This window comes from Diceros bicornis, chromosome 10 (genome assembly GCF_020826845.1).
Source record: "Diceros bicornis minor isolate mBicDic1 chromosome 10, mDicBic1.mat.cur, whole genome shotgun sequence".
NCBI lineage: Eukaryota > Metazoa > Chordata > Mammalia > Perissodactyla > Rhinocerotidae > Diceros > Diceros bicornis.
Window position 1 is genome coordinate 52,038,870 of NC_080749.1, and position 17,194 is coordinate 52,056,063.

General features: G+C 42.5%; 1 protein-coding gene across 1 annotated transcript in view; it reads left to right on the top strand.

Moving 5' to 3' along the window:
* MYO3B (myosin IIIB) overlaps positions 1 to 17,194 on the top strand; it is a 265,307-nt gene that overhangs the window by 149,318 nt on the left and 98,795 nt on the right. Inside the window, exons 22-23 of the mRNA XM_058548594.1 lie at positions 7,790 to 7,891; positions 12,430 to 12,553. Coding sequence (XP_058404577.1) covers positions 7,790 to 7,891; positions 12,430 to 12,553 — 226 coding nt within the window. The remainder of the gene's footprint in view (positions 1 to 7,789; positions 7,892 to 12,429; positions 12,554 to 17,194) is intronic.

The window sequence follows — 17,194 nt, forward strand, 5'->3', positions numbered from 1 at the left end:
AGGGGAGTGCATGAACTTATCCACTACGCCACTGGGCCGGCCCTCACTATTTCTTCATTAACTTCATTTCTATCTCTTAGAAAGATTCCTGGTCATTTCACACAAAAGCTTAATTCCTCAAAATGTGAGAGAAGACAAGTTCCAAACCCTTCTTGGGCATCGGGCAGGACCAGCTGCTTGCCCTTTCCTGGTGTTTTAGGCCATATCCACACAAGAGTAAAGAAACATTTAGAGGAAAGAATTGATGGGTGCATCTGGGCTAGAGATGAATTGTGAACTGCATACTAGCTCTACAGTCTTCTAAACCTTTAACAGAAGACAGGGTGCCCTTTGGGCTTATGCAAGGGGTCTTGCTCAGTCTTCTTGCACGCTGAGTTTCTTTAACTCTCTGTGAGTAAAAAACTGAGGCTGATTTCTGACAGCTATAGGCTTAACATTTTGGAGGGGGAAAATGTTTGGGGGGACAAGCATTGTGATTGACTTTGGGAAAATGTTTTTGTCTGTGAGTAGGCTCAGGACATACAGAGATCCCCCGAAGCACGGCTTAGAGGAAATGGTTTATAGCAGAGAGAAGGCCCAGCCTGTGGTTTCAAGGTTTCTGTCAAGAAATGGGCACTGCCAAACCTTGCTTGGGCACAAACAATAGAATTCTTGCCCTGAAATAACTTGGAATGCAGAGGAACGTTCTTTGCTATGGAATCAATTATTGCTCATGTTAGAATTAAACACCCAGAGGGCAAGATACTATTCACCTGACGCACAAAGAGGAAGCTGCAAAGCCAACATGAGCTTGAGGTCTGCTTGTGCCTGATGTCATATTGACATGGCGCGGAAATGTGTTCAAGATGAAACTTTGGTGCAGCAGTTGGCCTCCCCAGGTCTCAATATTAAAATTTCCAAACCTCTTCAGTTTGGAATCAATTTCTCCATCGTGGACCTCATATAGAGCCCCAGAATCTGGCTGCAAAGAGGTAGTACCTGAAATGGTACCTTTACCACCTCAGCATTGAGTGGGGCAACATTATTGTGGTCAACAACACACTGAAGTTGCCTTTACTGTATGTCTTTACATTTTTTTCAAGTTTTTTTCCATATAGAATCATAAAATGTAGTATAATATTTTATAACCTTTATTAGTTATTTAGGCTGTATCCACATAATAGTAAAGAAACATTTAGGGAAAAAATGAACTGTGCTATGGCAAGAATGATCATATTTTTTTCCCTTAAAAACTCCTGTGTGTAGAAAGGCAGATTTTGTTGTCCCCCTTAACAGATGAAACAGAAACACATAGAGTTCAAATAAGTTGTCTCTCCTTATGTGTTACGTGACTTTAAGAGTTGATATGAGAGCCCTCTTCTGAGTCTTCAGCCAATGCTCTTTCCAGTAGACCATGCTCTACTATTAGTTTCCATCTTGGATATGGCACATGGACATAGAGTACCAGTCAAAGCATTGGGAAGAGTTTTATATACCATCCTAAGTGTGGGGACTTTGGAGTCACAACAGTTGAGTTAAATCCTGGCTGTGCCGCTATTTGTCATATCGTTTGGGGAAAATCACTTAACTTCTTAGCCTTAGTTTCCTCAGCTATAAAATGGGACTCATTAAGGCCTAATTATCAGGATTATTGTGAAGATAATAGCAGATTATATATGCAAAGCATCCTGCACATTACCAGCACATGGTAGATATTCAGTAAATGTTAGTTCCCTCTCTGTACCCCCTTCCTAAATATGAACTTCACTGGGAAAAAATAATCAATCTGTGAAATACTCTTCTCTGGTGAGCATAATAATGTTATAACTTCAAAAAGATGAAACTATTTCTCTCACTTTCAGAGAAAAAAATAGTACCTGTCAAATCTCAAATACAGTTACAATAAAAGCTTTATAAAAGAGAGAATTTTCCAAATCTCAACTTATGTCTTGCTTTCTGACTGGGACACATAAGAATATGATAATAACATGTGAAAGAATTCAGGTGGTTTTATTTTTGTTTCTATAAAGAGTTGTGCTCCAACTTGCTGAGAACTTGATTCATATGTGTAGATAAATTTTTCAGTGACCTTAAATTGTTAAGACTTAGGTGGTGTCCTACTGACATCATTTTTCTCACTTACTGGTTTGAAGCCCTTCTGCAACTTGTTCTGTAAAATAGCAAGTCCCCCCCTCACCCCCTTCCACAAAGTCAGAAATCTAAAATCCAGGACTTAAATATCACCCAGATTTGCTGCCTGCTGGTATGGAAAGCAAGTCGCCTTTCAGATGTCTGAGAAGTTGGAAGATCTCCGTGTGCCTATCATGTTTAACCCATAGTGACGGGTGATTGGCAGCATAACAGCTGAGCGACAGCCATTTGGCCAGGAGTTCAAACCCCAACACGAAAAGCCATAGCAGGATCACGGCTTGATTTGCTGTGGCCGTGAAGCCTGAATTGCCAAACACGGAGGCAGAGGCAGAGGTGACAGCTGGTAGCCATTCTCATCAATAAAGTTGTGACGGTTGAGATATACAACCAACAAGAGCCTGCTAATTTCATAGACTTTGAGCCAAGTGCTTAGTGTCAAAACCAGCTATGGTCAATGATGCAAATGTTTGTGAAGGGTCCCTCATCCACAGCAAGGCTCTCCCCACCAGAATCTCCTCCTAGCAGGTTAGAAGCAATTGGATCCTGCTTTCCAGGAACAATCCAGTTTGAGGAGAAGAAGGCTTCATCCTTTTATTTTTTTGAATTCTGATAACTTTTTAAAAGTCAGATTTATTGAGGTATAACTTACATACAGTAAAACTCAAACAGTTTGATAAAATTGGACAAACACATACAGTCAGGTAACCCCCTCCACAATCAAGAAAAAGAACATTTCCAGAAAGTTCCCTCATGCCCCTTTTGTTGTCCGTCCCTCCCACATCCTCAACTCCTGGCAACCACTAATGGGTTTTCTGTCCCTATAATTTTGCCTTTTCCAAAATGTCATATAAATGGAGTCATATAGTATGTTGACTTTTGAATCTGGCTTCTTTCACTTAGCATAATGCTTTTGAGATTCATCAGTGTTGTTGGGTTTATCAATAGTTTGTTCTTTTTCATTGCTGAGCAAAATTCCAGCATATGGATGTACCACAACGTTGTCCATTTACCAGCTAAAGGACATTTGTTTCCAGTTCTTCGTGATTATGAATAAAACTGCTATAAACATTCAAAACTTTATCTTTTTAAGAAAAATTTATAGGAAAGTAAATAACTTTGCTTTATAGGAAACTAGAGCTGTGTAAGCTGGAATGATCCTAAAGGTGGGAGTTATTTCCTTCTTGATTGACCAACAGAAATACTTATTTTCCTAACATCTTATACTTTTGCATAGCAATTTACAGTTTATACAAAGCACTTTGACTCACCTTATTCCTGGAAATATCATAGTAACCCTAAGAAGTACGCTAGGAATCTTACCCCATTTTACAGATGGTGGCTAAGAAATCTCCCTGCAATCCAGACTGCCTAACTCCTAATCTTCTGTCTTTCTCCCACAACATTTTCCTCACATCCTGTCTGTGCAGAACACTCTGCTGATGCTTTTGGGGTGGTCACAAAAACAACATAAAATATTATTTTTTTCCCATCAAGAGGAGACAGTCTGATGCTCCACATTGCATGTCTTTAGGGAAATGCAAATTAAAACAATGAGATACCATTACATATCTACTAGAACAGCCAAACTCTGGAATACTGACAACATCAAATGATGTTGAGAATGGGGAGCAACAGGAACTCTCATTCATTGCTGGTGGGAATGCAAAATGGTGCAGTCACTTTGGAAGACAGCATGGCAGTTTCTTACAAAAGTAAAGATGCTCTTCCATGTGATCCAGTAATCACACTATTTTGTATTTAACCCAAGGAGTTGAAAACTTATGTCTACACAAAAACCTGCACACAGATGTCTGAGGCAACTTTATTCATAATTGCCAAAAGTTGGACGCAACCAAGATATCCTTCGATAGGTGAATGGATCAATAAACTGTAGTACATCCACACAATAGAATATTATTCAGTGCTAAAAAGAAATGAGCTATCAAGCCATGAAAAGACAAGAAGGAAGCTTAAATGCATATTACAAAGTGAAAGAAACCAATCTGAAAAGGCTACATACTGTATGATTCCAAGTATATGATATTCTGGTAAAGGCAAAACTATGGAGACATTAAAAAGATCAGTGGTAGCCAGGAGTTGTCAGGGGCAGGGTGGAGGGTTGTCACAGGGAGGAATGAATAGGCAAGCACAGAGGATTTTTACAGCAGCGAGAATACGGATACCATAATGATGGAAACACGTGATTATACATTTGTCAAAACCATAGAACGTACAATACCGAGAGTGAATCATAACGTAAACTGTGGACTTTGGGTAATTATGATGTGTCAATGTAGGTTCATCAATTGTAACAGATGTCCCACTCTGGTAGAGGATGTTGATAATGGGAAAGGCTGTGCATGTGTAGGGGTAGGGGGTAAGTGGGAAATCTCTGTACCTTCCCCTAAAGTTTTCTGTGAACCTAAAACTGATCTAAAAAAATAAAGTCTTAAAAAAAAAGAAGGACGGTCTCAAATGGAACCAGGATGAGCACACCTGCCCCAGGCTTGAGAGGAGTACTAAGCCAGAGCCAATTAACAGAGCCACAAGAAGCAAACATCTATGAAGCTTCCTCCAATCCTTTTTGGAAGCAGGCAGGGCATCAATTATAAGAAATAAATACAACCCGAGGCTGCTGAGAATCGGAAGAGAAGAGAGAAACAGTCCCCAGATGCTTGAAGGGAAGGGGAATTCCCCAGACAGTGATGTTCCAGGGCAGGCGAGAAACTGATCTCTAGGATAAGGGAAAATCTTCCTTAGTTTCTGAATTAGAGAAAGCGATTACCAGGCAAGACTTTCTTTGAACTCGAAGTTTGACTGGGATAATGACTGGAATTAAGTACTAAAGAATCAAAGTGGAAAATGCTCTTGGAGGCCTGAAATTATTAGAGTTGTTATGTGTGAAGTCCAGGGTTTCTGATGTGGCTGTAGAAAAAAAATATATATATATATGTCAATGAGATTCTATTTTTTAAGAAAAGAATTTGACTTTCTTGGTGCTGCTTTTGGTGGCATTTGCCTGTCGGACCTCCCACAAGTTGGCCTCTTTATATTCTGATAAGATGGCTGCTGACCAGCTGTCACTCTAGCCAGAAACCACACCGGCTCCTTGTGCAATCGGCCAGCAGCAGTTAGGAGGGCACGGCTGGGCTTTTGTGCCTCATCTGTATGCGCCTTCTCTGCCAGGTACAGTGGGCACCCTTTGCCAGGTCCATTATGAGGGCAGAAAAGCTTACCTAGCCTAGATCACCAACCAGGAAATCTACCCAGACAGTATCCTTCCTGGAAACAACGCCTGGGTCTGTCCTCTGAGCGGGTCATCACACTCCAAGCCAGGCCAGAGCCTCCTCCTGCAGCAGCTGATCTGTGGGACCTAGGAGGCCCAGCTATGTGAAAGAAATAAAGTCTGAATTTTTACTTCTACTTATAAAGGAAAAAATAAGTTAGTAGGGGTTAATGATTTTTAAATGTTTAAGTAAATGGGGCTGCTAAATGGGGAAATAAAGACGGAGAAAGGTCAGAGATTCCCGATGTAATGTTCAGGAATTCAGACTTTAGGGCAAAATTGATTGAGTTCGAACCGTAGCTCTCCCACTCTTCGGCTGTGTGTGACTCTTGGGCAAGTCATTTAACCTCCCTGTGCCTCAGTTTCCTCAGCTGTAAAATGGGAATAATAGTGGTCTCTACTTCTTAGAGTTACTATGAGGATTAAATGAGTTAATTTTTGTAAAGGGCTGAGAACAATGCATAGGACATAATCATCCATACATTGGTGTTTGTTAAATAAAAATAATGGATAATTCCTTGGCTCCTGTTCCTAATTCCCCCCAACCCCCAGCCAGATCAAGCTGAATGCACATACCTGATCTTTTTCTTCTCTTCTGTTTTAATCCTTAACATGAGTCAGCTTCCCCGTCTCATATTAGTTTCCTAGGGCTGCTGTAACAAATTACCCCAAACTTTGTAGCTTAAAACAACAGAAATTTATTTTCTCACAGTTCAGGAGACTAGAAGGCCAAAATCAAGGTGTCAGCAAGGTTGGTTTCGACTGGAGGCTCTGAGGGAGAATTCTTTCCGTATGTCTCTCCTAGCTTCTGGTGGTTCCTGGCAGTCCTTGGTGCTCCTTAGCTTGTAGACCCATCACTCCACTCTCAGCTTCTGTTGTCACATGCATTCTCCCTGTGTCTCTCTGTGTCTTCACATGGCCTTCTTATAAGGACACTAATCATTTAAAACCCACCTTAATCCAGCATAACCTCATCTTAAACTAATTTCATCTGCAAAGACCCTATTTCCACGTAAGGTCACATTTTGAGGTTCTAGGTAGAAATGAATTGTGAAAGAACACCAGTCTACCCAGTATACCCCTTAAAAGTTTCAGGATGCTTTCACATCTTTTATCTCTTTTTTATTCTTACTCTGTATATTGGAATGCAAGTTCCATTCGAGAGGGACTGTGCCTCTTTAAGTGTAGTCTGAGGCAGCCAGCATTACTTAACATGGGGCTATTGACTGGGCCACCTTAAAAGAATGGAGACATCCAGTGCCACCAGGCTGAGTGTGGGAAGGTGATGCCTGAGGTAGGAGAGTCACTCAGAAGGAGGGAGAGGGACAGGATGAAAAATATCCCATCTAAGGAAATAAAAAAGGAGAAAAGTCAGAGATCCCAAATATTCTAATATGGTATATCTGGAAGTACTGCTGGCAAAATTAGAAACAGCCAGAGTCAGGATGGTGTAGGACAAGAGAGAACAAAGTCTAGATCACAGGCCAGGGAGAAATGAGATGGGACAGAATTGGTTAGGGTTGACTGCCTCAGGGCAGAGCCTGAAGAATATTCTAAAGCCAGAGGATCCAACTGGAAAGAACCTGCGCTCTCCAGATACCTGAGGTAGTCTGAGACACTGGAACATCTTCAACCCATCATGACCTTGAGGGTCATGGAGAATGGAAGAAGAGATGTGACAGCTGAGATAAACCCTTCAGTATTTTTCCACCCGAGCCATCAGCTGTTTTGGTAGAGAAGTATTTAGGTGTTTATCAACATGAACTAAGCTGACTAGATGATAAAAATCTGCAATTGTGATATTCCTTAACCAAGTAGAGTGTGTAGCCCATCTTTTCCATGACAGCATTATTGGTTGTCAACTCACAACAGTCAGTGAACAGGGCTGCAAGATGAAAGGAAGGGAAAGGCGTGCCTGAGGGGCAGAGATGTGGAGGGAAGAGGAGACCTTGCCCCTCTTTTTACTTCCCTGGTGGTAGCATCTGAAAAGGCAATAGGAAAGCCATCCAGTCGTCAAACCAGGAGCCCTGGCCTGGTGCACACATGACCTCTGTTTGTCACCCAGCTCCCTATTTGACTAATGCGATGAATGAGACAGAGGTTCCCCAAATTACCCAGTGTTACCAAGCTAGTAGGGAGTCTAACCAGAACAGTTATTAATTCTCCTGTTCCCTCCTATTATGCCCTTTCCAACCACACTATATTAAATCTTAAAAATAAGTGCCAAATCTGTTGGTGAGATTTATCACCTTGGAGCCTCAAACTGTAAGACGAGTGTGGGTTTCCTTAGCCAGGTTGTATCACCCACTTTGGTAATTCATCCAGGTGTGGGAGCATAACCTTGAGAATTTCCTCCTTTGTTTCATTCCACAGGGTGCCCTTCAGGCCAAAGCAGTGATCTGCCTCGCACTGTCACAGGGGACACCGGGGGGAGACCCCAGGTTCAAGACTGCAGTGAGCCTGGTGACCTCAAAGGTGGGGTCGTTAGAGGTTTGGGATGGGTGTCCTGTGTTCAGATTCATTCCAGAGAAGGTTCCAGAGCTTGAAATGATCACCTGATATGGACCCTCTGTCTACTACTCTGACCTTTTTTTCTACAGGTGACAGCTGATTAAATTCAGGGGCAGCCTTGCAGGGGACCCCAAAAGTGATGTCACAGGAGGGGAGAGAGTAGGTAGAGATAAGCTCAGCTCCTCTGCACCTGCCCCCTCTGCTCAGTTGCCTGTTCACTGGGGAAACTGGTCTAGTTGCCACTCTCCTCAAGCCATCCTCCTGGAGCAGACCCTGACATGTTTCTATCCGATTTACCTCAAGACCTAGGAAAACGTAGCTTCTCAGGAATATCTTTCTATGTTCCTGACATTGATACATAGACCTCAAACTAATTGAGAACGTTCATGGCGGAGAGGAGCACTGTAGACAAGAAATTAAAACTTGGGTATCTGGTCTAAACTCTCCATTAATTAACATCTTTGTAAAATGGGAGAATTGGACTAAATGAGTGGTTTTCAAACATATAAAAAATATTGGAATCTCCCCTTTTTGCAATTTGAAGATCCCTGGACTTATGTTTGAGGAAGAAGCTATGATTTTTTAATATGGCCTTTAATGCTAATGCCAGCATTTTATGAAAAGTGAGGATGAGTTGCCCTGGATTTGACAGTTGAATTTGCAGTTACTGTTTATCTGCCAGATCCAGCAATGAGGCTCTGGGTACTTCTGGTTCCTGTGGAATCGGTCACCAGCCTGTGTTTCAGGAAATAGAACTGGAGCTTTACTTTGGGGCAAGGAGGTTAGGGAGTGGAGGAAAAAGAGAAGAAGGGGGAACCCAGGGAGTAGCAGTGTTGCTTGAACTTGAGGAGATTTGGAGGTGGAGACAATGAGACACTTTTCATTTTCAAAAGAAGGATATCTAGCTCTTACTGACTTACAGTTTAGACCCTTTCTCCCTAGAAGAAATCACAAATAGGAGGTCCTCTGGTTGTAATCAGATACGTTTTGTTTGGCCAGACACAGTGTTTTTTAAAAAACTTTGAACCTGATTGTCTTTAGGTGGGGTGTACATTCTCAGTTCACCACAAAGACCACCACTCCCCACCCTCTTTGCCTGACACTGCACATATTTATGTTACCTGGGTGGCCCCAAAGACATTTGAGTTTGCAACACCCGCTAAGGTGTTTTCATTTTTTTTGTCCTGATAGTTAAATGCTTTTCCATCTTATTTCAAAATGGTCCAGTGAAGAACTGGCTCAATTTTCTTGGGAAATATGAATGACTTGTAGAGATCAGTCTGACTTTGGAAGGACTCTACTCCTCCAGAGAAGTCCCTCTCAGTATTGCTTTATTTCATTAAACCAGAACAGTTAGGGATACTTCCCTGAGGAGAGGAGAACCATCTCTGGAGAAGCCTCTATTGTCAGACCTGCAGATACCTCAAATCTGGTATTTTGTGAATGTTTCTGCTATTCGAGCTCATCATGTAATTTTTTCAGGCATGTTGCTGTTCTAATTTCTTTAACTTAATCTTTTCACTTAAACGAGTCACCCTCTTTTACTTGCCTGTTTTTCTCCATATCTCCATTTTTCCGATCTCCTTGTTCAGCAATTAATTTGCCAGAGAGACGCTGGGTGATTCCAACTGTTACCAGGATGTACTTAAAAATAGTTGACAATTTTGGATTTTGCTTTAAACTCGATAGTTTGATAACTTCCTTCTTATTTTTTATTTTTTTAACTTTTTTAGTTGAGGTATAATTGACATACATTATATTAGTGTCAAATGTGCAACATGATGATTGCCTCCTTCTTATTTAAGTTGATCTCTTTACTCTGAGCCAAATCCTTCTCCCTGCTCTTCAGACAAAGCTGGGGGATGGAGGAGCAGACTTCATCTAAGCTTTATTAAGAATGTTCTCCAAGTTTCTGTTTGGTTTTTATACTTCAAATAACTCTTAAAAATCGATATTTTGATGACTGAAGTGTAAATGAATAAGAAACATGGAATAAGTTTTCCCTTCAATTACATGAATAGAAATTCTATGGGTTACTGTTGGAAACCCAGACAAAGTAACTGGGGGCATTTGCCAAGCTCCACGTAAAGGTGTTGATGCGTCCTCTCTTTCTGGTGGTGGACACCGCACTTTCCTTGGGAGAACCCCAAACCAAGAGCGGCTCGGTCGTCTTTTCTGGCTTTGCTTGGGCTTTTTCCTCTCTGAATTGCTATCAAACTGCTATTGCTCCTTTTTATACTGAGGATCTCAAAATAGGTGCAGACGAAGGCCAGCTTAGCTTTCCACACGGGCAATACGATCTGGGCTTTGATCAATGAGTGGTGACTCTCGGTGCTGCTGGATTGGCCCAGAGAACAAGGTTAAAATTATTTGTGTCGATTTTCCTTCTTAGTAAGGAAACAGAGATATTTGTGTCCCTGAAGTGGGCTCCTCTTTTTTCTTTTCATGTCAGTTCCTGCTTTTATCTTGCTTATCACAGTATTATGAGTAAGCTTGGACCGAACAGTGTTTTAGAATCTCCGGGAGGGGGAAACCTGCCTGATCCTCTCACGGGAGAGTTCATCAATCAAGAGACAGCAGGGAGGGGAGTGGAGGGAATCAGTTAATGAAATTCTAAAAGGCTGCAGCTATTTTTCTTGATTTCTGCTTTTTTTCTTTCTTTTATTATTGTTATTTCATTGTTTGCTCATAATGTTTTTTGTGTAATAATAAAAATGTAATAATGTTCCATTTAAATTTTTCTCTTTATCCTTTTGGGGTTTATAGCAATAACAATGACAACAACAACAGATGGTCATATCTACCCCTGATGGCTCAAAGAATTATGTTTCTGCTACACAAGAGATATTTATGTCTAAGAAACCAAACTAATAATATAGAATCAAAGCATACTCTTCCCAGAATAGACAACACCAAAACAATTGATTTCTTTTTTTTTTTTTTGTGAAGAAGATCAGCCCTGAGCTAACATCCATGCCAATTCTCCTCTTTTTGCTGAGGAAGACCAGCTCTGAGCTAACATCTATTGCTAATACTCCTCCTTTTTTTTTTTTTCCCCTTTTCTCCCCAAAGCCCCAGTAGATAGTTGTATGTCATAGCTGCACATCCTGCTAGTTGCTGTATGTGGGACGCTGCCTCAGCATGGCCAGACAAGCGGTGTGTCGGTGCGTGCCTGAGATCCGAACCCGGGCTAGCGGAGCACACGCACTTAACCGCTAAGCCACGGGGCCGGCCCGCTGATTTCTGTATTTCTGTTTCTGCACTCTATCTTTGTCATGTTATATATTCTATCATTATAACATCAACCTTTTATAATTTATGCATCTTCCACAGTATGTCATAATCGCCAAGTTTATAAATTGTATTTGTTGGTTATATTTCGGTTTGGATGCTTCTAGATAATCTAAAATAAAAATAGTAAATAGGTGCAGAGTCCCTTTCCCACTCAATTAATTGATAATGACTATGTGGAACTGTGGTTCTCAGCCCCAGCCCCACATTAAAATCATCTGGGAAGCTTTCAAAAATTGATGCCAACCCCACCCCAGGTCAATTTCAGAATCTCTGGAGGCTGGGCTCAGGCATATTTAAAATCTTCCCAGGTGATTCTGATGGTATAGCCAGGATTAAGAATCATTGATCTGGAATGTCTCTCAAACTTCAGGATGGATCCAGATCACCTGGAGGCCTTAAAAACATGGATTGCCAGCCCCCACCCCCGGAGTTTCTGATTCACTTGGGTGGGACTCAAGAATCTGCATTTCTAACAAATTTCTAGGTGATGTTGATGCTTCATATGATGTATTCTCATGAAGTCATGATGATGCGGATCCACTCTTTGAGAACCACTGATGTGAAGCATTGTATTAAGAAGGAACTTGAAGCTGAATTAAGGTTCAGTGGAATAGAATGCCATGATTGATTAGTTATGGCTGCCATGGTCACAGGAAGAAGGAATTGTATTTGTCACCCTAACTCTTGAGAAACTCATCAGTAAACTGTCCTCAATCACAATGTAGAAATAGGTTACCCCTGGAATTATTCCCTACCTGCAGTGAATCCTACCCACATTGTGACAATTCATTCCTTGACCTAATATCCACATCAGCAGGCAGCCATGCCCTGCCCTGCCCTGCCCTGCCCAGCCAGGACTAGAAGTCTGTCTACTAACTCTAGCACAGTGCTGTTCCAGCTAGGGCCTGCTGCTGCTATTGTGATCTGCCTCACCTGGGGGCCTTTAATCTCTGTCCCGTATTTGTATCTATTTCCAGAGAGAGGTAGCGCGTTTTCCTATAAGCGTAAGTTATTTTATCCAATTTGCTGGCTGGCACCTAGCGCTGAGCAAGGCCTGTGATCACAGAACAGGTCGGTTTTGATGATGTGTCCTAGACAAAGGCTGCAGAAAGTCAGCGAGCAGCATGAGAGCAGGGAGAGAGGTGCTGCAGAGAGCATAGATGGGCGCTAACCTTGCCTATTTCTGAATTTATCCTTAAATTTCTAAGTACTTGTTTGTTTTCCCTCGGTTCTGAGGGGCTCTGTAGATCAAAAAAGGAGTCCACAAGCAGAATCCAACAGTGGCCATACAGAGACTTCAAGCAACTCTCCTGCTATCATTGAGAAAATTCGGTGAGTCTTACTCGTGAATGTTCCCAGTCTTAAACTCAAGGGCTCGGTTCCAATAGACAATGAAACAAAAGTATTTCTAACACTGTTACTTTGGTGAGTTGGAGAGAGTGGAGCCAAAAAGTGTGTGTCCCCCATCAGATTCTCCCATGTTAGAGGTCATTACCCTATGGGCAAAAATCTTTATTCTACAGGACAACCTGAACACAATCCTGCTTTTTTGGTTCTCTTCATGGTAAAGCTTGTACTTGGCCTCATCGGGTTAAAGCAGTGGTTCTCAACTGGGGGCAATTTTGCCCTTCTCCCCTGGACATTTGGCAATGTCTGGAGACATCTTTATCGTCACAACTTTAGGGGGAGGAGTTGTGCTAATGGCATCTACTGGGTAGAGGCCAGGGATGCTCCTAAACATCCTACAATGCACAGCACAGCCCCCTCACAACAAAGAATTGTCCAGCCCAAAATGACAATAGTCCTGAGGTTGAAAAACCTTGGGTTTAAGCTAATGCAGAAAGGGAGTATCATTTCCTATTTACTCACAGGTTTTAGTTAAATATAATTCAAAATGAGTGGAGTGCTATTGCCTGGGGCTATAGTGCTCTATTTTCAATGTACATCTGAGCCAATGACCCTGGCTAAATGTAGTCTCAGGTTACTTTAATTCCAGCCAGGCCATGACACCAAGCCTTGGAGACTCGAGGACCTCAGAGGCCTTCCTGTTCTTCAGGGAAAACTACATAACCTACCTTCTCCCAGAAAAGGTTTCCAGGCCTTATCATATATGTCACCAGGAGGAGGAGACAACTATAGGAAGGAGTGGACCATGGCAAAGGGAAGGTCTAACCAGAATGATGCTTGCTTTTCTTATTTTCCTCCAAATTGATTGTGGGAACTTGCATTAAAATTTACTCCAGTATTTGGAGAAAGAAGCAGATCATTAGAAAGTTCTTTGCATCTTTTCACCTGGAGAAAGAGATGGTCTTGATATGTAATTTTGAAAAATAATTCTTAATTTTTTGAGACTTGACAAATTGGTCTCAAATTGTTGTTGGACTGCTTTTAAAGTAGCTGACCTTTCTAATAGTCAGAATAGCTCATTTAAGGTTCTTGAGGGACTAGTATAGACCTATCATCTCATGTTAGAATAACAAAGTTTAGAATTTCTGATGCAGTGGAAAGACCACTGAACTTGGCAGGTGGAAGACATGGGTTCTGGTCCTAGTGCTAACATTTTCCAGCTCTTTGACCTTGGCCAAGTCAGACAACTAGTTTGGTAAATGGCTCCAACCCCAGCCTGACTCCCCTCAACCTCAGCTGATGACTGATGTTATTCAGAATCTCAGGACAGTGCTGTGAGCAACTTCCACTTCCCTCCACTTTAGAGTCTCTCCTTATCTTTAGCTGTCCTTTCTTCCTTTGCTCTTGTTTCACAAAGCCGCCGGTCCTCTTCCTTGCACAGGCTAACCCTCGGTCATGTTCCTGCCCACCAGGCCTTGCCACCATCAGTTAGCCCACTCCTTGCTTTCACATCTTTCTCCCTCTGCTGCCTCTTTCCCTTTTGCTTATACCTCTTCCCATTCTAACAAAAGCCCACTCTTGGCCCTGTCTCCTGTCTTCCTGCTTTTACCATCAGACTTCCTCAGACTGACATCCAGGTTGACTGCCTCATTCCCTCACCAACCCTTCCTTCCTTAATCCTGAAATCTGATCTGTGCCCTCCCCACATCTCTAAAACTGTCCTCGGGAATCTCAGCTCTCAGTTGCTAGAGGCTCATTTTCATCAGACTCTGCAGCGTTCAATTCCATGCCACATATTCTCCTTGAATCACTCTCTTCCATGAGTGTCTGCAGTACTGCAGTCTTCAAGTTCTTCCTCCAAGACATCCTTCTCAGGCTCCAACTTCCACCCATCACCAACATGCAGGCAGTTCTCCAAGTCCTAGACTCTCTTCTTTCTCTACTTCTCACCTGTGTGATATCCTCTCTCACTGGTGTATTCTGGTGTCACCTCTCAGCCGTGAGAGCATGATTCTCAGATCTCTGTTCTGAGCTCCACACTCCTACGCCCACTCCTGCTAGACATGTATTCCTGATTTACACACCAGAACCTCAGCAGAAAAGCCCCCGCCAAAGCGCCTCCTCCACCTGCCCTTCCCACTTCTGTGAGTGGCACAAATGCTCTCTTATAACCCGGCCTTGAAACCTGGCCATCATTTTTGATTCCTACCTCTCACTTAACCCCATCTCCAATCATTTTCTAAGAATCCTTCCCTGGTCCAGGCCTGCCATGATCTCTTTCTCTCCATTCTCTCCTCTTTACAGATGAGCTTTCATTTCTGACACCTGATCAATCGTCTAACACATACTCTGACTTTTCAAAGAACTTTAATGGCTTCCCATTTTCACCCAAAAGATATTCAGATGTCTCAGTCTGCTATTCCAAGCCTCTCCCTGTTTTGCTCCAGTTTGTCCTCCAGACTCACCTCTGATACATTTCTGTATGCATCCTCTGGCTCCCTAGAATCAGACTCCTTATTGTTCTACCAGTGCTCCTTCTTCTGTTCTCTCTGCCCATTCCTTTCTGCTCAACTCCTACCTATTTTGTGAAGATACACTGTCATATCCCTTTCCTCCAGGAAGACCTTAATTCTATTTAACACTCCTTGAACTTTCGTAACAGTACTACTCAAAGTGTTGGTTTGCAACAAAATAATGAAATTGTGTCGGAATGTAAATCAACCTACTACTTTCTTCATCAAGAAAGTCTTGTTATGAAAAAAATATCAGCTGAACTAACCAGTGTACTTGGTGATGAATTGATTTACATTTTGGCACAAGCATCTTATGACATTGTGAGTGGTAATGGTTCACAGACAGTCCTCAGACCACACTGTGGTTTATCACTCTCTATGGCTCTTCATGTTTTGCCCTGTGGTGTGGTTGACCTAGCAGGTCAGCTTCTGAAAGGCGAGGGCTGAGTTTTACTTCTGCCTGTTTCTGATACATGCAGTAGGTACTCAATAAGTTTGTTGAGTCACTCTTCAGGACAGAGATTTTTATGAGAGAAATTTTCTTCCTGCTCAATCTTTGGGTGGTGGCAGCAACAACAGAATACAGATAGTGTGTCAGGACATTCTTATCCCGGGGGAGTGGGGTCCTATTTTTCCCTCTGTGTTTGATGGTCACCTCAATGCCCTGTGGGTCAGCCCAGGGGTTGACAGGAACGAAGTCTTGGAGGGCAAAAGGAGGATGGAAAGAAGAAGAAGAGAGCTGAATTGTGCCAGTGATCATGCTCTCAGCCACAAGTAACAGAACCTCCTACCAATAGACTCAAGGATCCCTCAGGACAAGAGGTCCAAAAACAGAAATTCCAGTGCTGGGTCAGCCACTCAGGGATGTCATCAAGGACGTAGGCCCTTTCCATCTCTTTGTTCTGCTACTTTGGCATATCAGCAATGTCTCCACTTATGGTCACAAGGTGGTTGAAGCAGTGCTAAGCATTACTTCCTCACATGGCAATGTCCAAAGCAGGGAGGAAGAGGTGGATGGAAAGGGGGCTCTCCTCAGGAGTCTGTGTCCATTTGTCAGAAGGGAAACCTTTCCCAGAAGTTCCCTAGACACTACCCTCACATCTCATTGGCCAGAATTGACAGAGGCGGCTCTGCAGGAGAGCTGCAAGGGAGGGTGGGGAAGAGAGCATTGGCATTTTCAGCTTCCACATGGAGAAAGTAGGCAAAGAAGAAAGGGCAGTGTGTGCCAGAAGAGTCCCAGAGGGGGAGTGATGGGAGCAGATATATACTGGGGAAAGATGAAGGCATGGCAAAATCAGAGGGGAGCGATCATAAGGAAGACCCAGAGATGACAAGAAATATTGCTGAGAATAAGAACGATAAGGACATTTTGAAATCTTCACTCAGATTCACCCAACATTTATTGCGATGCCAGGTCTTTTCCCACAATTATCTCACGTAATTCTCACACCAGCCTTTTGGGTTGGTGTCACCAACTCCAAGTTACTGATGAGTAAACTGAACCTCTGGAAAGCTAATCAAATAGGTTCCAAATGCTGGCCCAGAGACCTAGTTCTGGGTTGGATGTATCAGATTTACTTACTTCTGCCCTCATTCAACTAGTCCGGGGATCACCCACTGTCACACAGAGAATAAACGGCAGGTCTGTGGCTTGAATCCAGATCTTCTATCTCCAACAATAATGACAACAGCTCACATTGATATTCGTTAACAACTTCCTGGGCACTGTGCTAAGTGTTTTACTTGCATTATCCTATTTAATCCTCATAACAACCCTATGGGAGAGGTATACATTTTATCACTTCTGACATTTAGAGATTACAAGTGACTTTCCAATGTTACTTAGTAAAGTGACAGTCAGGGTTTGGACGCAGGCCTTCTGACTCCAGAGCCCACACTTTTAAGTGGTGCATTCAACTGCCTCTCTAGATTGCAGGCTCCAAATGCTTAGCCCAGGGCTTTTTCTACTCTATGTTCTCTATAACTGTCATTGCAGCAAATCTTAAAACACAATCAGCTAAGGAATAAACTCTGATTGGCATAAAACTGTCACCCTGTGATTGGTGGAGAAAATTCCAGCACCAAATTCTTGGGAGAAAGCCTACGGCCTCAC